Genomic DNA, 24607 nt, shown 5'->3' with positions numbered 1-24607 from the left:
GTAAGACCCTTCGGGTTGTTTATATTATTGTATGCCCCTGCGATTTAGTGTACGTGGGACGTACTAAGAGGGCGATTAACATCCGCCTCAATGAACACAAATCGCGGATTAACACAGCAGCCGTCCAAGCTCCCATAGTTCAACACTGTATAGATAAGGGACATGGGGTCCAACAATTAAAATGGAGAGTTATTGACAACATTGATGTTAATGAGCAGGAAGGGGATTGGGAACGGAAATTGAATATGCTAGAACAGCGGTGGATTTATCGATTAAACACCATAGTTCCTGCTGGGCTTAACAATGAGCTGGAATGGGCCTCGTTGATATGAGGGCTGGTCATGGGGTTTCCTTCCGTTATTAAAATTAAAATTAATAGTTATGTCTTATTGATTATAGTATGGACTCTGGCGTCTGACGTCATCTTTCCGTATTGTGTTGGGGAGCTGACTTCGGGGGCGTGAGTCTATAAAACATGTGATAGTGAGCTGTTCCACCATTTCACATTTATGCAATGGTGGCTGAAAGTTACTAAAAGGTGAGAGGGGAAATATGGGAAAATGTTTTATTTAAATCATGCTTAGCTGTATTGAGGTGTTAGTATATACGTGATAGTGTGGAAGCTTAGGTTTCTTGTTTTATATTTCAGGGAGTGGGAATCTTGATAAAGCCCATCGATTCAAACGGGCGAAACATGTTGGTGTTAAGAATAAATCCTCCCTACACAGCGTCTTACTAGAAGCTAAGTACTTTTAGTATTTATATCTAATTACATAAATATTTGATAGCAAAGTGAAATACGAGCTGGTTCCTATGACGAGTGGGAGCGTAAAGCCATACACAATGAGAGCTTTCGAGTGTGTGGTTGCCCGCTGAGGACCAGTGAACATTAACCTTTAAGTTTGCCTGAATGAAGTCTAGCAAAGCTGCAAGATAACTTCTTTCAGCTGAGTTTGTTAAGTAATGTGGTTAGTGCACACTAAAATCAATTAGTGCCCTCTGATGAATTCTCTTCTACATTTTCCCTGAAATATCATGTACATATGCAGATCAAAGTCACCTTTAACAAATTACATTGTCTTAGGAGACTACTTATTGTTTGAAGAAAAACATTTTATCTTCATCCAAGCTCTTGTTTTTTCAAATTTAAGATAATTGTAATGGTATTTTTTGCCTCCTTTCTACTAAGCTGATTTTAAGATTGCAGACTATTCAGAATACAACCTCTAAGATGATTTTTGGGCTAGAGATCAGATCATGCTACACCTAGTTTGGCGAGTTTCTTTAATATCAAACTTAAAACAAAGAAATAAACAAACAAGGATTTCTTTCACTGAATCAACTCTCAACTGGCACCTCCTATGAAATAAGGCAAGCTAGGAATGTATTTTCACACACTTTGTGAAGTGGTAATACTATGCTCCAACTTCTATCACTAAGCTGTATTTCAGCTAACAAAATTCAAAGATGTAAAAACTAGGTACGAACAATGCTTTTCCTACATCCCTGTGCTAGCTAAGATGGAGTCTGCTATCTCCTCACAAACAAGAGAAAAACAAACAAGAAGGGGGGGGGGGATATCATCCTACCAAGGATACAGCAATGCACTCTGGAAGCTTGTCTTAAAGCCATAAACCTTATTCACACATTCAATGTGCCCTGGCTGAGAGGGCATTTCACTCCCTGTACATACCACTATTATTATTCAAACTTAATAATACCATATAGTCCTTTTAAAGTCCATAAGTAACTGGAACTTGGCTTGATGACCTCCAGCTTGTCTTGATGTCCCTGACGTACAAACTCTCTCTTAGTGTTTCACAGGAGCTGAAATGAGAAACTGACAACACAGACAAACAAAAAAACATAAAAGAGAGAGAAAAGAGAGAGTCTCTGGAGTGGACAACAGTCCATGATGTCCTTGTCATCATATTTATTCACAATGTAGAAAGATCACATCATCAGTGATGGCTGTGCTGAAGACGTGTATTGTCTTATGTGGGAATCCGATATTCAGATTCCTAGGAGGTGCCATGTTACTCTTGGTGATCTGAAGCTCTGCCTCTGTGGTGGCACTTGGATGATAGGCTGCCTCTGTGGTGGCTCTTGGATGATAGGCATCTGTGGTCCTTTATCAGCTAGTTGATGAGTTGAAGACACCACTCTGGACTATTCTCTGTGTCAAAATCAGGGTCTATATGCTCAAATAAATTCTCTATAGCTGAAGGCGTATGACCAGGTTTCATAAAAAATTCTGGTCCTGTCAATCAGGTAGATTCCATTAGCTGGGATGCTGGCATGGCTCGGGTCACACAATCTGCTGGATCTGGTTGTATTGACTTTCTTATACAGCAAGAAACAACAATGAAGGAGACCATCGGTGCTCAATCAATATATTGTATAATGAATTTTGATGTATCGCAATATCATTAATTCAAAGTGATTTACAATTAAAAACAGGGTCTTAATTATTAACTACAACCAACACAAACGGACCTCTCGTACCAATACATAAGGGAGATGGAGTATCCCAAGGATTCATCTTTGACAAAGCCAAGTTATCACCTTAACCTAATTATACCACTCCATACTTGGAATTGTGTGGAGCAGCTATAGAAATAGTTATAGAAATAGCAGAAATGATACTCAAAGAACTTGATATTCAAGTGAATGCAGTCAACTTCTAAATGGACAGCAAAATCATCCTGGGGTAAATCTACAACCAAACCGGAAGATTTTATGTATGTCAGCAACAGAGTTGCGGTTTTGTGTGGACAGTAGCACACAGATATTTCCAGAAGCTACTCGTGTGGTTTGCTTAGTTTCTAGCTTCTCACCAACAATTTGAATGCTACTCAATGGTTCATCAGATATAAAATAAAACTACATTAAAACATAGGCATTGTTTATCTATGACATTATCCATCTAATAATTACATCTCAATCTGCAAATCAGACTCCTGAAGCAGGCCATTTAGGCCAAAACACGACACGACACGACACGACACGAGGTGACACCAGGAAATTCTTTTTCACTGAAAGAGTGGTTGATCGCTGGAATAGTCTTCCACTACAGGTGATTGAGGCCAGCAGCGTGCCTGATTTTAAGGCCAAATGGGATCGGCACATGGGATCTATTCACAGGGCAAAGGTAGGGGAGGGACATTAAGGTGGGCAGACTAGATGGGCCGTGGGCCCTTATCTGTCGTCTATTTCTATGTTTCTAAATGGCCTGCTTCAGGAGTCTGATTTGCAGATTGAGATATAATTATTAGATGGATAATGTCATAGATAAACAATGCCTATGTTTTAATGTAGTTTTATTTTATATCTGATGAACCATTGAGTAGCATTCAAATTGTTGGTGAGAAGCTAGAAACTAAGCAAACCACACGAGTAGCTTCTGGAAATATCTGTGTACTACTGTCCACACAAAACCGCAACTCTGTTGCTGACATATACATAAAATCTTCCGGTTTGGTTGTAGATATACCCCAGGATGATTTTGCTGTCCATTTAGAAGTTGACTGCATTCACTTGAATATCAAGTTCTTTGAGTATCATTTCTGCTATTTCTATAACTATTTCTATAGCTGCTCCACACAATTCCAAGTATGGAGTGGTATAATTAGGTTAAGGTGATAACTTGGCTTTGTCAAAGATGAATCCTTGGGATACTCCATCTCCCTTATGTATTGGTACGAGAGGTCCGTTTGTGTTGGTTGTAGTTAATAATTAAGACCCTGTTTTTAATTGTAAATCACTTTGAATTAATGATATTGCGATACATCAAAATTTTAATGAAAACTTAAAACTTGAGAAACTTGCATCTGTAGTTTTCAAGTGTGCCACTGCTGCTATGGCTTTTTCAGAAGCATCTGAGAAGATGCAGATTTCTCTGTGATAGGTAGTACTAAGTGCTGCAGAAATAAAAGTGCATGGGATGTGTAGTTGTTTAAGAGTCTTTAGAGAATCTTTCCATTTCTCCCATTTTGGTCACATTTCTGACGGCAATGGAACATCCCACTCAGTACTAAAAGAGTTGATTTGCCTTTATTCCTGGTGACTTAGAACATTTATTGCCTAGATGACAATCATAAGAACATAAGAATAGCCTTACTGGGTTAGACCAATGGTCCATCTAGCCCAGTAGCCCATCTTCACGGTGGCCAATCCAGGTCATTAGCATCTGGTAAAAACCCAAATAGTAGCAACATTCCATGCTACTAAACAATGGCAAGCAGTAGCAATAACAGACTTTGGACTTTCCTCCAGGAAATTGTCCAAATCTTTCATAAAACCAAACTAAAATCTTCTGGCTCTCATGGTAAAGCATTCTGATAGGTGACTGAGCTAGGTTCTGGTTCTTCCCAGCTGTAAACCTCCTTTACTTGCAGATGTTTCTGACAAGGCTTGAACAAGGTGGTGCTCCCATTGGCCAAAACACATGTACATATCTACATTTGGTCTCCTCAGCCCTTTGAGGCAGACATCACCTACTATCACCCATCCCGGGGTGAGTTGATAGGCATATGACGCATGAGCTGGACATGCTCTTGTTCCAGGAACTCTGACCAGGACTGGTATTTCTTTTCCTAGTAAAAGTAGGATCTTGGCCTTTGGATCCACTGGTTGTAGATGCTCTGCTACTGGTTGCAAATGAGAGTGTTGTTGCATAATCTCAGATGTAGGTATTTCATCCCTGATGTCCAGTATTTGATTGCACTCAATTAAAGTTGGTGGATCTCTCTTGAAGTTGCCTTGCCAAGGAGGAAGCTGAGAAAAGGAAAATCTGCTATCGTTGTGGGAGACTCAATCCTGAGAGAGGTGGACAGTCACATAGCAGGGGGCAGAGCGGATCGCCTAGTGACATGTCTCCCAGGGGCGAGGACAAAGGACATCTCCGACAGAATCGAGAGAATCATGGAGGGAGCTGAGACGGAGGAAACAGCAGTGATTGTCCACGTCGGAACAAATGACGTCAGCAGAAGGAATTTCAACATGACTACACTGACCGAGCAGTTTAAGATCCTGGGGAGGAAGCTGAAGCTGAGGACAGGGAAGATAGCCTTTTCTGAGATCCTGCCAGTACCAAGGGCAGATGCGAGGAGGCAGACCGAGCTGCAAGCAACAAATGGATGGCTGAGACGATGGTGTGAGGAGGAGGGTTTCCTCTTTGTACGAAACTGGTCAACCTTCATGGGGAAAAACAAGCTCTACAGGAGAGACGGACTGCATTTGAGCACGGCTGGGACGAGGATGCTGGCACGTAACATCCAGACCTGCATAGACATGACTTTAAACTGACAACGAGGGGAAAGCCGATAGTCGATCTGACCTCGACACACCGGGCCACAGTATCAAGCAAGGATATTGAAACAGGAAATGGCGTTTGCGGACCAGAGATAAAATGGACACTTTTTGGACATAAACCCAAAGATGCAGTACAGGGACCTGAGAGGAAATTAGAGCAAATAAGCACGACAAGGAGGAAACAGACGAAACCAGAGGGCTATCAAAGAACTATGAAACGGGCAGAGGACGGGTTAGACACACCACAGGCAGCCCGTGAGGAGACCAGCAGGAGCAACAAATCAAGAGTAGATCCTAAAGAAAAGGTAACTAACTGGGACTTAAATTGCCTATACACAAATGCTAGGAGCCTAAGGACTAAAATGGGGGAGCTAGAAGTTATAGCCAGAAACAAGGACCTAGACATAATAGGAATCACAGAGACATGGTGGTCAGAGGACAACAAATGGGACGTGGCCCTGCAAGGGTACAAACTCTACAGGAGGGACAGGGCACACAAGAAGGGGGGAGGAATAGCCCTGTATATAAAGGACTCCATTCCTTCATCCAGAACAGAAACAACAAGGGCAGACAGTTTGGAGTCACTATGGGTTAAACTGACAGGAGGGGAAGGAGCTGACATCAAATTGGGACTGTACTATCGCCCACCAGGACAGCCAGAAGCTAACGACCTGGACCTGGAGGCCGAACTGAGGCAGGAGTGCAAAAGTGGAAGGGTGGTGGTTATGGGAGACTTCAACTATCCGGGAATAGACTGGGACATTGGACACTCAAATTGCATGAGAGAAACTAAATTCCTAGAGGTGATAAGGGACTGTTTCATGGAGCAGCTAGTCACGGAACCAACGCGAGGGGAGGCCACTCTAGACCTAATCCTCAACGGGCTAGAGGGACCCGCAAAGGAAGTGGTGGTACTAGCACCATTAGGGAACAGCAATCACAACATGATCCAGTACAAATTAAACATGGGAACACCAAAGGTGAAAAGAACCACAACGACAGCACTTAACTTCAGAAAAGGAAACTACAAGGACATGAGGAAAATGGTAGGGAAAAAGCTCAGAAACAGCTCAGGGAAGATGAAGACCGTAAAGGAAGCCTGGACACTGCTTAAAGGCACAGTGCTCGAGGCACAAGACCTGTACGTCCCAAGGTTTAGGAAAGGGTGCAAAAAAAATCGAACTAGAAACCCAGCATGGATAACAACTGCAGTTAAAAAGGCGATAAGCGACAAGAAATCATCCTTCAAGAAATGGAAAAAGGAACCAACAAAGGAAAACCAGGAAGAACACAAAAGACACCAGAAAAAATGCCATCAAGAGGTCAAGAAAGCAAAGAGAGAATATGAGGAAAGACTGGCAGGAGAAGCAAGAAACTTCAAACCCTTCTTCAGGTATGTGAAAGGGAAACAATCAGCCAGAGAGGAAGTGGGACCACTGGATGATGGAGACAGGAAAGGAGCGATTAAGGAAGAAAAAGAGATAGCTGACAGGTTAAACAATTTCTTCTCGTCAGTCTTCACCAGAGAGGACACATCCAATATCCCAGAACCCGAGGTGTTTATAAACGGAGAACACGACGAAAGACTGATTCAACTAGAGGTAAGTAAAGAGGATGTCCTCAGACAGATAGACAGACTAAAGAGCGACAAATCACCAGGCCCGGACGGCATCCACCCAAGGGTACTAAAAGAACTGAGAAACGAAATAGCAGAGACACTTCAACAAATATGTAACCTCTCCCTAAAAACTGGGGAGATCCCAGAAGACTGGAAAATAGCAAATGTCACGCCCATCTTCAAGAAGGGATCAAGGGGTGACCCGGGAAACTACAGGCCTGTGAGCTTGACCTCGGTTCCGGGAAAGATGATGGAAGCAATGGTAAAGGATGCAATCTGCGAACACATAGAAAACAATGGACAACTGAAGGCGAGCCAGCATGGCTTCTGCAAGGGAAGGTCGTGCCTCACGAACTTGCTGCACTTCTTTGAGGGAATAAACAGCCAGATGGATAAGGGGGAATCCATAGACATCATTTACCTTGACTTCCAAAAAGCCTTCGACAAGGTACCTCACGAACGGCTACATAAAAAGCTGTGGAATCACGGGGTGCAAGGGGATATCTACCGATGGATCAAACACTGGTTGGCAGGCAGGAAACAGAGGGTTGGAATAAAAGGCCAATACTCAGACTGGCAATGGGTCACGAGCGGAGTTCCGCAGGGATCGGTGCTGGGACCTCTACTGTTCAATATATTTATAAACGATCTGGAGACGGGGACAAAATGTGAGGTTATCAAATTTGCTGATGACACCAAACTCTGCAGCAGGGTTAGAAACACGGAAGACTGTGAAGACCTGCAAAGGGACCTAACGAGACTGGAAGACTGGGCAAACAAGTGGCAAATGAGTTTTAACGTACAGAAATGCAAGGTCATACATGTAGGGAAAAAGAACCCAATGTTCAGCTACAAAATGGGGGGAACACTACTAGGGGTGAGTAACCTTGAAAGGGACCTGGGGGTGTTGGTAGACACATCACTGAAACCATCGGCGCAGTGTGCGACAGCCTCAAAGAAAGCAAACAGAATGCTGGGCATCATCAAAAAGGGTATCACAACCAGGACGAAAGAAGTCATCATGCCGCTATATCGCGCAATGGTGCGCCCGCACCTGGAGTACTGTGTGCAGTACTGGGCGCCGTACCACAAGAAGGACATGGCGGTACTCGAGAGAGTGCAGAGGAGGGCGACTAAACTGATAAAAGGTATGGAAAATTTTTCATACGCTGACAGGTTAAAAATGCTGGGTCTGTTCTCCCTGGAGAAGAGGAGACTTAGAGGGGACATGATAGAAACCTTCAAAATCCTAAAGGGCATAGAGAAAGTAAATAAGGACAGATTCTTCAAACTGTGGGGAGCCACAAACACTAGGGGTCACTCGAAGAAATTGAAAGGGGACAGGTTTAGAACAAATGCTAGGAAGTTCTTTTTTACCCAGAGGGTGGTGGACACATGGAACGCACTTCCAGAGGATGTGATAGGCCAGAACTCTGTACAAGGGTTCAAGGAGGGTTTGGATAGGTTCCTGGAGGATAAGGGGATAGAGGGGTACAGATAGAACTTGAGGTAGGTTGTAGAGGTGTTCAGAAACCACTTCACAGGTCGTGGACCTGATGGGCCGCCGCGGGTGCGGACCGCTGGGCGAGATGGACCTCTGGTCTGACCCAGTGGAGGCAACTTCTTATGTTCTTATGTTATGTTCTTATGTTCTATTGCTTCTATCACAGAACCACTTGCTTTCTTCCCCATATTCCTTGTCCTCCCTGAACAGGTTCTAAGGTGGTAGGAGTAGCAGTTTCTCTGGATGTTAAATAAGTCAACTAATCCTTGGCAAGGACAGAGTTCTTTATTTTGTTTGTTGATGACAACATACATTTTGACTGCTTTTTCTGGTTGCTCTTTAGGATACAACTTTGCCACACAAATCTTGATGCATGATCTTCCTCTGAGGCCTTCTCAATACACCCATGTGCAGGTCATAGTGATGTTCAGTGATGACACTTGCTCCATCTCCTTCTCCCCACCATGGCTTGACTCTGTGGCAGAGGTTCCTGGAGAGGTCGATCTGCTCCTTTCAGGATGTAAGGCACTTACATGTTGGTCACTGGCACATACTGTACACTTAATGACTGCTTTACACTCCTTGGCCATATGCTTGAATGAAGAGCAACATTTATAGCAAATTCTGTATTTTCTTAGCAGTTCTTTTTGCTCTCTTAAAGGTTTCTCCCTAAACTTTTGACATTTCTGGACAGGATGTGGTTTTCTATGTATTGGACATTGTCGCTCTGGATCCTCTACTTTCTCTGTACTAGGAGGATGGTCAGTTGATTGAGCTGCTGTGGGTAACACATCAGTCTTGTGCACAGCTACAAACCTCTTGGTAGGGTTGAATTACTTGTTGATTTTCTTCTCATTTTGGAAGTTATTTGTCTTCTCTTTTTCAGGTGCATCATTCTAGAAACTAGGATCATTTATTCTTTTCACTAGTTTTCTGATGAACTCCATGAAAACTGTAAATGGAGGGAACTTCCCTTGATTATCCACCTTATATTGCATGCCTATATATGACCATTTCTCAATGATATCATATGGCAGTTTGGTTGTACACTTTTTTATGCCACAGGATATATCTAGGTAGTTTAGGCCTAGAAGACTCAGATCAGCTTTGAGTGCTTCCAGTTCATGGAGAAGGTAGATTAACCAAACCCTACCAAACCAAACCTCCAATTAACCAAACCCTACCACCTCTCCTTCCCCCGATCTCTCCTTTCCTCTCCCTCAATCCAACACTTCCTTCCTTCCTACTTACCCCTCCCCCCGGCACCCTCCCGTAACTGATACTGGTTGCACTCTCTGGCCATTCACCACTCTATATCCTCGCTATATATGTAACTATCTTTGCATAGTAATCCACTTAACCGCATTATATAGTCTCTTGCATCGTATCGTGCTCTACAAGTCTCTCGCACTGTATTTTTACTGTATAAATAACTCCGCTATATATGTACAGTCTCTTGCATTGTAAATCTGCATTGTATCTTCGCTGTATAAATACCTATGCTGAATATGTACAGTCCCCTGCATTGTAAACTGCTCTCAACTGCATAATACATTCCCTGGCATTGTATCTTCGCTGTATATGTACAGTCTCTTGCATTGTAAATCACTCTGAACTGTTTGTGGTATTGCGGTATACAAAAATAAAGTTATTATTATTATTAGATTGTCATTATCTTTGCTGGTGATTTTTAGAAAATTGTCTATACTCCTCAAGAATGGTTGCTGGATGGCTTCTGGGTTGCCATATTGCTGATTGAGCCTCACCCACATTTCTTACAGGCTTCGAGTGTCATCATGGGGGAGTGTGTGGTACAGTGGTTAGAGCTATTCTCAGCACCCTGAAGTTGTGGGTTCAAATCCCACATTGCTCCTTGTGACCCTGGACAAGTCACTTAATCCCCCATGGCCCCAGGTACTTTAGATAGAGTGTGAGCCCACCAGGACAGATAGAGGAAAAATGCTTGAGTGCCTGAATGTAAACCACATAGGCTATAAGTGGTATATAAATACTGAAATACAATAAATAAATATCTTTATCGTCTCTGATGAGTAAGGTCCCAACCGTCTTATCAGGTTCATCTCTTGCCTTGGTGTGGTCTTCATGACAGCTATAGAATCTTTGAAGTCAGCTTTCCACCCTCATTACCTCTCTGGGTAGTTGTTAAACTGGGTGAGTCTCATATTCACCAATTTTTTGCATGCCATATATGTTGCTAGATCTTCTTTCTCTAAGGCAGGGGTGTCAAAGTCCCTCCTTGAGGGCCGCAATCCAGTCAGGTTTTTAGGATTTCCCCAATGAACATGCATGAGATCTATTAGCATACAATGAAAGCAGTGCATCCAAATAGATCTCATGCATATTCATTAGGGAAATCCTGAAAACCCTACTGGATTACAGCCTTTGAGGAGGGACTTTGACACCCCTGCTTTAAGGTATCTAGCATGCTGGCAGTAGGTATCTTTGGCTGACTACTTGCTGCTGTCAGCCTAGAATCAGGTACAGAGTATGGTATGTCAGGTGCCTCTTGCTTAATCATAGCATATTTAGTTAGGTGTGGCTACTCAGTCTTTACTTGAGCCCGATTACTGAATGATGCAGAGTCAATGTTTGAAATGAAGCATTTCCCTCAGTGTGCCTTCCTGGAGCTGGTAGCAGTGCATCTATGTGTGTGCTTCAGTATGGCATTTTGTCTCCTTGGCATGCTTTACCTTAGTTGTGCTTCTTTCAGGCGAGCAGGAGTGTGCTGCAGAGGAATGTGCTTTCTCTGATTCTAGTGACTCTTCTGAGTCAACATGTGATTGTTTGCTCTCTTGTGCTAAGAACTGAGCCCTTATATATTCTGTTGTGTTCTAGGCAGGATCTTCCACCAGGATATGACAAAGCTGCCTCTCCTCCTGTTCAGGCCTTGTGGCCACTTCAACGACCTTGGCTTCTGCTTCTTTCTTGTGCTAGAGCACATCCAAAGCGATGTCTATCTCTGCATTTTGCACTCTGTAAAAGCCTCTTTTGCTGCCCTGCGTGCTACATCAGCAGCCTTTTTTTCTTTTGTTCCTCCTCTATCCTAAGTTTTTCCCTTTATGGGCCTGCTTCTTGCTTGCTGTAAAGAACCTTTGCTCTCACAGCTTCTGCCTTGGCTCTAGCTCGAATGGCTGCCAAACTGGCTATTGATAGACCTGATTGGTTGTTTCTGTTGATCTGGAGGTTCTACTTGTCCTAGAACTTCTAACAGAGCATTTAAAACTGCTTGAATATTGGGATTCAGTACTTTTTTGCTGGGGTTTCTATTGGTTGCTCTGTCTCTTCAAAGGCCTCTGAGATCATGGCCTGCCTTGTTAGATCTGTAACCCTTTGTTTCTCATGCTGAGCAAGGCTATCCTCTGTACGCTTCCTACCCAAGAACAGAACTCTGTTGATGTTTTTAAAAATATTTTTCATAAGCAGCTTGTAGATTACTGGCTTGGACTTTCTTACTTCTTATCTCCTGTATTACTTTGCCCCATAGTTTCTCTAGGAGCAGAAGTTATCTTTACACCCCTGTCTCATAGTTTTCCTGGGATTTCTCCAGTCAAAATGTGTTCTCTAGTTACTTTGCTAGTGTCTCTTTTGCTATCAGGATGGATCTGTGACAAACCGGGTTCAGCCTTATCTGCCATGATGTACTGAATAAAACCAAACCCTTTTTTCCATAAGCTAAGGTGCTTCTAGCTATGTACTATGCTCAAAATGCAACCATGTATTCTGAGAGGTAGGGGCTCACACACGCCCTGCACTAGATGTGCCTTATGCAGCTTCATGCAGTTTGTATGAGACCATATTTGATCCAAATATATAGGCAGTTTCACTGACTTGTTCCTACCAAAAGTTCTTTATTTTCTTCACGTTTCCACAGAGTTCTTCAGCTCAAATGTCCAATGATCCCATAACATAGCGGTGCCATTCTTTAGACAGTTTAATTACACATTGCTGTTATTAGTTTTTCACTAGCAGGGATGGAAAACCTCAAGCTGCCTGCCAGGCACTGTTCTATTTTACCTAGTGTTTTTTTACTGTAACTGGCTCTCTCCCAGAGGATCCCAGTCAGTATTGAACTTGTAGTCTCCAATATTACCAGGCTGGACTCTGGTTCCTTGAACAAGTTTCTTTAATATCAAACTTAAAACAAAGAAATAAACATACTTTCAGTTCAGTTATTCTCAAGTATTTCTTCTACAGACTCAACACTCAACCAGCAACTCCTATGAAATAGGGCAAGCCGAGAATGCATTTTCACACACTTTGTGAAGTGGTAAAACTATGGTTTTATACTTGCGGTATATTAAATAAATTAAGCTTGAATTTGAAAGAGAAATGTCAGACCATGGGGGAGGATGGAAGGGGAGAAAAGAGAGATGGCAGAGTATGGGGAAGGGGAAAGGTGACAGAGATACCAAATCTGGAGGAGGAAGGGGGGAAGGAATTTTAATAAAACTATGAAACTATGAGACATATATACCAGATCTGAGGATAGGAAAGGAGAAGAGAGAGATGCTAAAAACCACAGGAGGAGAGAGAGATGGAAGAGAAGGAGACTGGGATGCCAGACCAAGGGGAGAAAGGAGGGGAGGGAAGGGAAGAAGACGGATGCCAGACCAATGGGGGAAAGAAAGATGGAAGCGACCTAGAAAAAGGGCAAATGCTATATGGAAGGGACAGAGAAAGGGTAGACAATGAATGGAAGGAAGAGAGTAACGAGAAGATAAGGAAAGCAGAAACTAGAGACAAAAAAGGTAGAAAAAATATTCTATTTTTATTTCATTTTTTGCTTTAGGATAAAGTAGTATTGTAGCTGTGTTGGTAAATGTTTATAAATAGAAATGGAAATAGGGTGATCCTTTTATTAGACTAATTTTAATACATTTTTAATAACTTTTGGAGACTACAACCCCCTTACTCAGATCAGGACAGGACACTGTAACATCACTATACTTTACTGACCTGAGGAAAGAAGTTTTGGGCTCTGAAAGCTAACTGAATGAAGGATTATCTTCTTACCTGAAGAACAGCATATGATTCCTTACAATTGGGCTGTGAACCTCATCACGCAAGTTGGATTGTAGAAGACATCAATAATTTTTCTCAGCTCCACCTCCTTGTCTTCCTGGGCAGTTCAATCTCTCAGTTCTTACCAAAGCAAGTGATAATCCCTAGGAGAGGAAATAATAACAAGGAGTTTGTGGGATTCTCTGATAATGTCAGCTGTGCTCTTCTCTGCAACAGTAGTAGACATAACAGGAATAACGAATAATAGGCTCAAAACACAGCAATCTTAGCAAAGTAGAGGTGGAACCAACTCACCACCAACCTGTGTGCAACCAACACCAACACTCTGTGACTGTAGCATGCAGTGAACAGTGGGATTCAATCACCTGCTTTATAACATTCTTTATCTTCTCTTTTGGCTGCCTTGAGTCAAACCACTGGAACTTCAGCCTAGACTATTGTCCAATGCAGGCTCAATCCATCTCCTAAAAGGGCGGGGCTTTCCACAAGCACTGAGGACCCAAAAGCCACATCCACTTGTGCTGACTTATCCACTCTATAAAACTTCATAAAGGTATTAAGGGTGGACCATCATACCATCATCAGGCGGTACTGCCCTATACTCTCTACCTAAGAGGAAGCCACACTTCTGGAAGAATGAGCTTTCAGAGCAACTGGTGGCTATTTACCATAACCAGTGTACACTGAGATCGACATATGGATCCAGGATATAGAAGCCTTAGTTTGTTGCTTTTTATTTGCTATGTTTTTTCAAGTTGTGACTGCTGAAGATCTAATAAAGATATTATTTTTTTTAAAAAAAGAAGCCTTAGAGGCTAATCTTCCCTGATGGGTAGAAGTGGATGATCCAAACAGATGGTCTGAAAGTCTGAATTAATTCATCACTTCCAAATAATAGAGAAGGACCCTCTGCACATCCAGTAATTGCATGACCTTGTCCTGTTTCTTTTCACCCGTGGGCTGAAATACAGTTAGCCTTACTTCCTGATAAACATGGAATGCAGAGGCCACTTTTGGCAGAAAGAAAGGCACAGTACATAATGACACTCCTGCCTTCTGCAGCTCAAACACTCCTAGCTGAAGTAATTGCGACCAAAAATACCTTTTTACAGTCAGATCCATCCATAAGAGATGCATCCGAGAGAGATCCTGTAATATGATATTAAGGTCCCATGTTGGAAACAGCTGCCATACAGTAGGATGGAGCCTCAGAGCTCCCTTCTAGAATCTAGAAACATCTAGATGAGAGACTAACAATGTTCTATTTACTCTAGCCCAGAAACAAGAAAAACTAGATACTTGAACTTTGAGTGAACCAACTGACAAACTCATCTCCACATCTTCTTGTAGGAATGAGAGGATTTCAGGAATAGGATCCCCAAAAGGATCCAGATGTTTATCCTTGCACCTATGCTGGAAGGGTTTCCATGCTTTAGCATAAGCTGCCACCTTAACTGGCTTTTTAGAACACAGGAGAGTTGAAATCACCCTCTCTGAATATCTATTCCACACTGACACGCGCTCAATAGCCATATCGTAAGACCAAAGTGTTCAAAATTGTCTAATACTATGGGCCCCTGCGACAAAATGCCGTAGTGCAACGGTAGTCTGAGGCAGCTGTCCTGCTGCAAATGGGCCAGATCTATATACCATGGGTGATGTGACCAATCCAGGGCTTAGGACCACCAGACCCTGGTGGGTCAATATTCTGTGAATTACCCAGCTTATCATTGGCCATAACCGTAACATGTACAACTATTTCCATGCTGGCCACAGCTGCACTAGAGTGGCCATTCTGATGCTTCCTGCCTTGCATCGTTGACTGAAAACTGAGGGGCTTTCTTGTTGTCTGCTGATGCCATGAGATTGAATGTTGGTCATCTCCAGAATCTCTCAATGCATTTGAAGGCTCTTTGGGACAGTGACCATTCCCCTGATGTTGTCAGCCTGGGCATTGTCCACTCTCATTACAGGTGCCACTGTTATCGCCTGCAGGTGGGCTTCTGCCCAAGAGAAGAACAATTGGGCTTCCAGTTTCAGAGAAGAGCTCTTGGTGCCCCTTGCCTGTTGACATAAGCCACCACTGTAGCACTGTCCATGAAAACTCTGACAGCTTTGCCTTTCAGCCATGTCTCAAAGTAGCAGAGAGTGTATTGAATGGCTCTCAGCTCCAGTGTGTTGCACTGGGTGACCCTTGAAAAGACCATCCCAGCCAAAGAGACTGGAATCCATTGTTAATATCATCCATGACTCTATGTGGAGAGGGAGGCCTCTAGATGGTGGCTCTGGCTGGAACCACCATTTCATGCTCCGGCGCACCTCCATCATCCAGACTCTTTCTGGAGTGAATCCGCCTGAGGAGACCAATGTGTCAGCAGAGAGGTCTACAGAGGGTGCAGATGAGCCCTTGCCCATGGAATCACTTATATGGTCACCATCATGTATCCCAGTACCTGTAGGCAATACCAAATCGTAGGCAGTGACCTCGCAAAGATGTCTAGGATCTGGCATCTGAAGTTCAGTTTGCCTGGCTCTGGAAGAAACACTTGACCCTCTGCCATGTTGAATAGGATTCCCAGATACTCCAGACATTGGGATGGTTCCAGGTGACTCTGAAATTGATCCACCCCAGATCCTGTAAGAGTTGGTCTACCTCGGCAACCACTTGACAGCAGTCCAGTAGGATGGTGCTCTGATCAGCCAATTGTATAAGTAAGGATGAACTTGGATTTCTGCCTTGTGCAGGTGGGCTGCTACCACCACTATTATTTTGGTGAAGGTATGGAGTGTAGAGGCCAACCCAAAAGGGAACACCGCAAACTGAAAGTGCTCCTCTAGCACATGGACCCTGAGAAATCTTCTGTGCTCTGGGAATTTGGGGATGTGCAAGTAAGCCTCTGTCAGATCCAGAGATGCCAAAAAATTTGACTGAAGCCACCAAAGCATTGATTGATCTCACCGTCTCCATCCAGAATCTTGGAACTTTCAAAGACACATTGACCACCTTGAGATCTAGGATTGGCCTCCAATCACCTGAATCTTTCTTGAGAACCATTAGATGTCCAAATCTAGAATTGGTCTCTAATCAGCTGAATTTTTCTTGAGAACTGTTAGATGTCCAAATTTGGGGGGGAAATGACCTATTTGGATGTCTTATCCCTTAGGACATCTAACTTTTCTGGCCATTTTTTAATACAAAAACATCCATGTTCAAAATGTCCAAATCAAGCCCATTTGGACATGGGAGGAGCCAGCATCTTAATGAACTGGCCATGTGGATATCCCAACAGAGGCAGTAAGGCACCTTAGGGGGACATATACCAAAACAGGAGATTCTACCTCATCACGGTAGAACATAAGAAAACAGAAGAGGTGACCTGTGGTACTCAATGTCTTTTTTCACAATCAAGACTCGATAAGTACATGTTTTGGCCGTAAGGCCTGCCTCATGAGTCTGATTCTAGGTGCAGAACACCATTTCACAATTGTCCTCTTATAACTGAAATGTTCAAGCCAGTTGTCAAAATAAGAAAGTAACTGATCATAATGGCTCTAGGCATAATGCAACAGTCCTGTGTAACCAGTTTAGTGGTTACACAAGACTGTTGCATTACTCCACAGAGTGTTTAGGCATGAGTGATTGTATATTTTGACAACTGGCTTGAACATTTCAGTTATAAGAAGACAATTGTGATACGGTGTTCTGCACCTAGCATCAGACTCCTGAGGCAGGCCTTACGGCCGAAAAACGTACGTGCCAAGTCTTGATTGTGAATAAAGACCTTGAGCACCATAGGTCGTTCCTTCTGTTTTCTTATATACCTTAGGGGGCATCACATAAAGACTTCCAGGTACATATTTAACCAGAACCCTCTTTTAGAGTATGGTGAGCCCTCAAAAACTCTCCCAAAACCTACTACGTATACCTACCTGTCTACCACCCTAATAGCCCTTATGGCTGCAAGTGTCTCCTATGTGGCAGTACAGTAGGCTTTGGGTGAGTTTTAGTGGGCTCACACTTTCCACCATAAATATAGTAGGTAGAGTGACAGGTGCCTGGGTCCTCCTCCCTATGGTTCACTGGTGCACCTATCAGACTACTTAAGATATCTGTGTGCAGCTCTATTAGGCTTTCCCATACCAGGAGCTACTGTTATAGAGACACAGGTATGTATTGCTTCATTTACATCTTTGGGGGTTGGATAGGGGTCAATAATCACTAGGGGACTGTGAGGGGGCATACTTTCATTTCTCCAGTGGTCATTTGGTTAGTTTGCGTACCTTTTTTGGCACTCATTCACTTTTAAAACAGGTCTAACTCTGAACATCTAAAGGACACCCTAGACATCTTGAAAAAGCTTTATCTCTGCAAAACATCCAAGTGCTAAGCCTGCCCAAATCCTGCCCAAACCACACCTCTTATACACCCCCATAAGATTTAGATGTCTTGGAGGGCGAATGCCCTGAAATACGTCTAAAAAATTAATTTAAAAAATCAGCACTTGGACGCTTTTGGCAATTAAAATGTCCAAGTAACAGTTTATGCTGTTTTTTGGACTTTTTCTCTTTTGAAAATGAGTCCCATATTGTATATGTACATTGACAGTTAAGAGGATTTTATGTTTCTCTAAATTTATTCCTATAGATTCTTCTGGTTATTGTATGTAGAGATGCCAAGTTACCCTGTTCCAGGCTGCCAATCCTGATTTCGAACTAAAATCCCAGAGCAATGTGAAATTTGTAGCACCTGATCCTGCTTATTGAAATTAGTGCTACAAGTCCCCATAATCACTAGGATATGGTGGTCAGAAATTCAGAACTGTCCCAAATTCTCCAGCCTGGAACTGGGAACTTGGCATCAATGTGATGGCATCTATAGTTTATTGTTGATGTCACAACTCATAAAGCATTGCACTCCTGAAATTACTATGGAGCCCATGAATAAATTTTACTAACATGGAGGAACTGAGACCGATGCTGGCCAGACTTCTCTGTTCCACAAATAGCAAAAGAGAAGTGACGCTTCATTAACTCTAGTGATACAGATCACTTTATTGCTATGTGCCATGAGAGAGGGTGATGTGCAGCTCAGAGGGGGAAAACATGTTGACTGGTAAGTTGAATACTGTCAGCAATACTTGGTGATTATATGTAGTTGTCTATATGACTGGCATGGTGGTGACTTTGCAATCAGTGTTTAAGCATGAGTGACTGGGGTTCAAAACGAGTGGTGGGCATGGCTCTGGCCACCTTGTTGGGTAGACTGGTTGGACCTTGTGGGTCTTTATATACCATAATTTACTGTGCTACTCACATTCCCATATATAAAGTGTGCTTCCAGTTTTGACCCTGACTTTATCAGTAGAATTGAGAAGATAGAACTTGGATCCAGTCTGGATTATGCCAACACAACTGCCTCTATGCAGGAGACATTTTTCTTTAGCCTGACTTAGGTCATCGACAGTGGGATACTGAATTAGTATGTCTTCAGGCAGACCACGATCTGACTCCTTCACAAACCATTCTGTAGCTGGAAAGAAAAACAAGAATGTTATTGAAGCCTTATCCTTATTACTTTATTTATATAGAAGTTGAGTAGTAGTCTACTAGTTAGTGCAGCATCCTGAGAACCAGGGAAAATGGTTTTGATTCATACTACAGCAACTTGTGACTCTGGGCAAGTCACTTTAGCCTTCATTACTCCAGGCAAAATAAAAGCAAGATTCTCAAAACTTACCGTGGCTTTAACATGGTCGCTAAACCAGTTACAGCTGGTTTAGCATGCCAGTATTTTACCGGCCGACTATCAGAATGACTGTTTTCGAGCTTCCTAGCAGTCTCTGACTCTGCCATGCAAATGCAGTATGAGGTCATTAATATTTAAATGAGCACTCTGGATGATTCTCTATTATTGCCAGGTGATTCTACCCTCGTTGTGCCACATTTGCGGCCAAATTTTTCTGACAGGGTCTGAACTGTCGTAGCCTTACTTTCCGGCCAATGCCTGAGTGGTAATTGGCTCAGGCACTGACAGGAAAGTAAGGCTTAACAGCTCAGACCACTCCCCTCACCACATATCTTTTAAAAAAAGACCCCCGAGTTGAAGGATGGCAAGATGAATACCCATTCCATCCTGTCCCCGTCCCTCTAACAACTCCCGACACCCCTGTCAGGAAGGATGCCCATTCCCTCATGCCGCCAGTGATTCTCAGCCCCCCGACAATCCTCCCCAGAAGGAGAGATGCTCACTCCCTCCCACTACTGATGATGCCCACCACCCCAGCAGGAGGGATGCCCAATCCTTCCCGCCACCGGCAATTCCCCACCCCTACACCCCCAGGAGGGATGCCCACTCCCTTCTGCCACCAGTGATTTCCAACCCCCCAACACCCCTCCACAGCAGGAGGGATGCCTACTCTCTCCCACCACTGGTGATGCTTACCTTCCCAGGAGGGATGCCCACTCCCTCCTGCTGCCAGTGATTCCCACTCCCCTCCTACAACCCCCCAAGCAAGAGTGGTGCCCATCCCTCCCACCGCTGGTGATTTCCACCTCCCCTAACACCCCTAGTGGGAGGGATGCCTTCTCCCTCTTGCTGCTGGGGTCCCCTACACCCGCATACCATTCCCCTGACACCCCATACCTTTCCAATGCCAGCTGGAGGGATGCCTACTACCTCTTCAAAATGGTGAGGGTTCCCCTTCCTGGTGCATTCTGGGATGCACCAGGGCAGGACCTAAGGCACTGATTGGCTCCGGCAATTAAGGCCCCTCCTTGGATCAATCTGAGTATTAGGCCACACTCAGTGCATCCCAGGAAGCACTGGGAAGGAGATGTAAGGCCCTGATTGACCCAGGTGCCTAAGGCCCCTCCTATGGGAGTGGCCTTATGCATCTGAGCCAATCAGGGCCTTAGGTCCCTCCCTGGTGCATCCCAGGATGCACTGAGAAGAGGAAGGCCCACCATTTTGAAGAGGAAGGCCTGCCGGCCAGAGGGAGTAGGCATCCCTCCAGCCGACCTTCAGAAAGGCACGAGGGGTTGGGGTGACAGGGTGGGCTTAGAGTTGCCGGGGTGGGATGCTGGGGTTTTGGAGGGTGTCAGGATGGGGTGTTGGGGTTTAGAGGGTGTTAAGGTTGGGTGTTTGGGAGTTCGAGGGATGTCAGCAGTTGGGGAGTGTCAGGAATTTGGGGGGCCAGTAGCAGGAGGGAGTGGGCATCCTCCTGCCAATCTCCAATTGGGGGAGTGTTGGGAGTTCAAAGGAGCTGGTAGCAGGAAGGAATAGTCAACCCTCTTGCCAATCTCCCATAAGGGGTGTTGGAGGTTCTTTGCCACAGCTGGCTCAGCTCTTCGTGGAAGGGGTATAGTCCCCTCCCCAATCAGCTGAGCTGTCATGAGGACTCTCCAAAGCCTGCCATCTCAGCTGATTGGGGATTCCCGTGCCGCGATCAGCTCAGCCAGCTGTGTCTACTGTTAAGATCTGAAATGTAGGCCAGCATTTAGCAGTCTTACATTTCAGGCATTTGTTGCGGCTCTAGGGAGATGCCTAGGGCCACTTAAACTCTTCTAAGGTCAATTCCAGGCGAAACTATGCCCATTCCCAGCCTTGAGCAAGTTTAGGTATCGCTATGCATCTCCCTAGACCCTCGACAAATGCCTACAGTGTAGGTGTCCTGTCTTGGGGAGCTTTTTTCTAAAAACATGCATACTGATTGGCAGCCAGATAGCGGTAGGATACCTATCACTGTCTACATATATGGTAGTTTCAAAAATCAGCACTTGGAGGTTTTGGCAATTAAAACGTCCAAGTGCCGGTTTATGCTGTTTTTTGGACTTTTCCTCTTTTGAAAATGAGTCTGTATGTACAGTATACTGTTTGTATGTAGGCGTTTATATAATCAGCCTCTGAGTGAAGAAATATTTTTTTCTGGTTTGTTTTAAATCTACTACTTAGTAGCTTCGTTGAATGCCCTCTAGCCCTAGTATTTTTGGAAGCTGTAAACAAGTGATTCACATCTACCTGTTCCAGTTCACTTACTATTTTATACGAGATCATATCTCCTCTGAGCTGTCTCTTCTCCAGGCTGAAGAACCCTATCCACTGTAGCTTTTCCTCATGGGGAAGTCATCCTAACCCCTTTATCATTTTTGTTGTCCCTCTTCTGATTTCATTATATCATTTTTGAAATGTGGCGACCAGAATTGCACACAGTATTCAAGGTTCAGCTGCACTACAGAGTGATACAAGGACATTATATCCATTCATGTCTTGATAATTCCTAAAATTCTATTTGGTTTCTTAACTGCCGCTGCACACTGTGCTGAGGGTTTCAATGTATCCTCAATGATGACACCTAGATCTTTTTCCTGGGCAGAGACTCCTAACATGGAACTCTGCATCATACAGTTATAGTTCAGGTTCCTCTATCACACATGCATCACTTTGCACTTGCTCACATTAAATATCATCTGTCATTTTGATGTCCAGTCTTCCAATCTCGCAAGGTCCTCTTGCAGTTTTTCACAATCCTCTTACAACTTAATAACTTTGAACAATTTTGTGTCATTAGAAAATCTAATTATCTCACTAGTTATTCCTAGAGTCTAGATCAGTGTTCTTCAAACGCCAGTCCATAGAAATTTCCTGCTGGTCCACAGGGCCGGCACATGCATCGGGCCCAAGACGTTATGACTGTATTTTGAGTTGATTGATAGGGAATGTTGGCCAATTAGCTCCCGGGGACGTTTGAAAACCGAATGCCGACCTATGGGATAGCCGAGTCTTCTGTGTTGCGGACCAATAGGCGTTAAGCAGACTGGTAACTGGCTGATGCAGGGGAATTACAATGCGGATGGGAATTGGAGGGAAGAGGAGAGGATTGTAAATATGGAAGTGGTGTGGAGAGCACGGCCTTTGAGACTTGGGCAGCATGTTGTAGGAGGATTGCTGCTATAGTACCTGTGGATTTCCTACTTAAGTTAGTTTATACTTAACTGTCAAAGTTTTATAGGACTTTTTCTGTAGGAAGGTGGTTAATAGATCCCACAATAGACGTGTTCCAAGAAATTGAAATGGTGAGAAGAAATAGAATGATGGTAGGAAAGTAAACATTATTTGCTACAGAAATGGTAATAGAAGGAGACAGAATGATATGATTTGATTTTCTTCAGTAACTTGAAGCTGATGTTCCTGTGCTAGCCCTGGGTCATTTTGTCTCTCGTTAACTTACGTTTCCTGCCTGGTGGTAAGATACAATATATTTTGCTGCATGGAGGGAGGGAGGCAACAAAGGTAGGGGGAATGACTTTATTTTTGAATTTAGTGACTGAATAGTGTCAATTTTGAGAATTTACATCTGCTGTCTGTATTTTGCATTATTCAGGAAGAAATGCATTTGTTTTTTTCTTCTCTGGGGTTGTACAACATACAGAGTCTTGAATCTTAGGGTTTGTTTGTATATATTAGTACTTTTAGTTTTTGGTCCCGTATTTGCATAGGGGTTATCTGTGTTCTGGTAGGAATGAATGTTGAGAAGCATACGGTATGCTTTGTGTAGTTTAATTTTGTGGTTAACCATTATGTGTTGTTAATAAGATTATATTGTGCATATATATGAAAAATGAATGGAAAAAATAGTGTTACAATTAGTACTATTATGGGGGCGGGGTCTGGGGTGGAGATGGGCGGGGTCTGGCCCACGACTTAGCCCAGTGTTCTTCAACCGCTGGTCCATGGACCGGTTCTGGTCCACAAAATAATTCTTTTATTTCCACCGGTCCATAGGTGTAAAAAGGTTGAAGAACACTGGTCTAGATCATTGATAAATATATTTAAAAGCAGAGGGCTCAACACAAGCCCCTGAGGAACTCCACTATGTACCTTTTCCCACTGAGAATATTGACTATTTAACTCTACTCTGTTTTCTATCTTTTAACCCAGGGGTGCCCAAAAGGTCGATCGTGATCGACCAGTAGATCACGAAGGTAATGTGAGTCGATCACGGAGCCCATCCCGGGCTCTGTGATAGACTCGCATTGCCTTCCATTCTACCTGCTTCCAGACCCTGTAAACAGAATGCTGAAGCACTTGGCCAATCAACCTTCCTCACCCGACGTCAGTTCTGATGTCAGAGGCCAGCCAATCGCTGCCTGGCTGGCCCAGAACTTCCTCTCCAACTTTAGAATTGATGTCGGGTGGAGAAGGTTGGTCGGCCTGGCGCTTCAGTGTCCTCTTTACGGCGGCAGCCTGTTCCCCGATGGCAGTGGAGGGTAGGGAGAAAGAAAGAAAGGGGGGAGGGAGAAAGAAAGACAGAAAGACAGACCGAAAGGGAGCTTGGAGAGAGAAAGACAGGGAGACAGACAGATAGAAAGTGGACATGGACAGAAAAAGACAGGGAGACCGATAGAAAAGGGGCATGGAGAGAGAAAGACAGGGAGACAGACAGATAGAAAGTGGGCATGGAGAGAGAAAGACAGGGAGACAGACAGATAGAAAGTGGGCATGGAGAGAGAAAGACAGGGAGACAGACAGAAAGGGGGCATGGAGAGAGAAAGACAGGGAAACAGACAGAAAGGGGGCATGGAGAGAGAAAGACAGGGAGACAGACAAACAGAAAGGGGCATGGACAGAGAAAGACAGGTAGACAGACAGAAAGGGGGCAACAGGGTACTTCTACAACAATACCACAACTCACTCTCAGCAATAGATTTCAGATCTTGCAAGAAGGAACTTCCGAGGAAATAGCAGAGGGGGCCCAGGAGGATACCCAGCTCGCAACTTCAAATCCAGGGCCTGCGGACCAGCCTCCCCGGAAAGAACGAAGAGTGGTAGTCATAGGAGACTCCATGCTAAGGGGCACCGAGGGACCAATTTGCAGGCCTAATTTGCAGTCAAGAGAGGTCTGCTGTCTCCCCGGAACCAGGATCCAGGATATCAACACAAGTCTTGACAAACTTCTAAAACCTAATGATCATTTTCCCATGTTTCTCATCCATGTAGGCACAAACGACACTGCAAAGAATACCACGGAGAATATTCCCAGAGACTTTGGAGCACTGGGAGAGAAATTGAAGAAGATAGGAGCACCGGTGGTCTTCTCATCAATTCTACCAGTAAGAAACAAAGGCAGAGC

At 43.9% G+C, this 24607-nt stretch overlaps 1 protein-coding gene across 1 annotated transcript in view; it reads right to left on the bottom strand.

Moving 5' to 3' along the window:
- Window positions 1-24607, bottom strand: part of LOC117367454 — a 232252-nt gene that overhangs the window by 87404 nt on the left and 120241 nt on the right. The window contains exon 7 of the mRNA XM_033959999.1: window positions 18793-19008. Within this exon, the coding sequence (XP_033815890.1) occupies window positions 18793-19008 (216 nt within the window). The remainder of the gene's footprint in view (window positions 1-18792; window positions 19009-24607) is intronic.

Source organism: Geotrypetes seraphini, chromosome 10, assembly GCF_902459505.1.
Source record: "Geotrypetes seraphini chromosome 10, aGeoSer1.1, whole genome shotgun sequence".
Classification (NCBI taxonomy): domain Eukaryota; kingdom Metazoa; phylum Chordata; class Amphibia; order Gymnophiona; family Dermophiidae; genus Geotrypetes; species Geotrypetes seraphini.
Note: the sequence above shows the minus strand (reverse complement) of the source record. Positions and strands in the feature narration are given on the sequence as shown.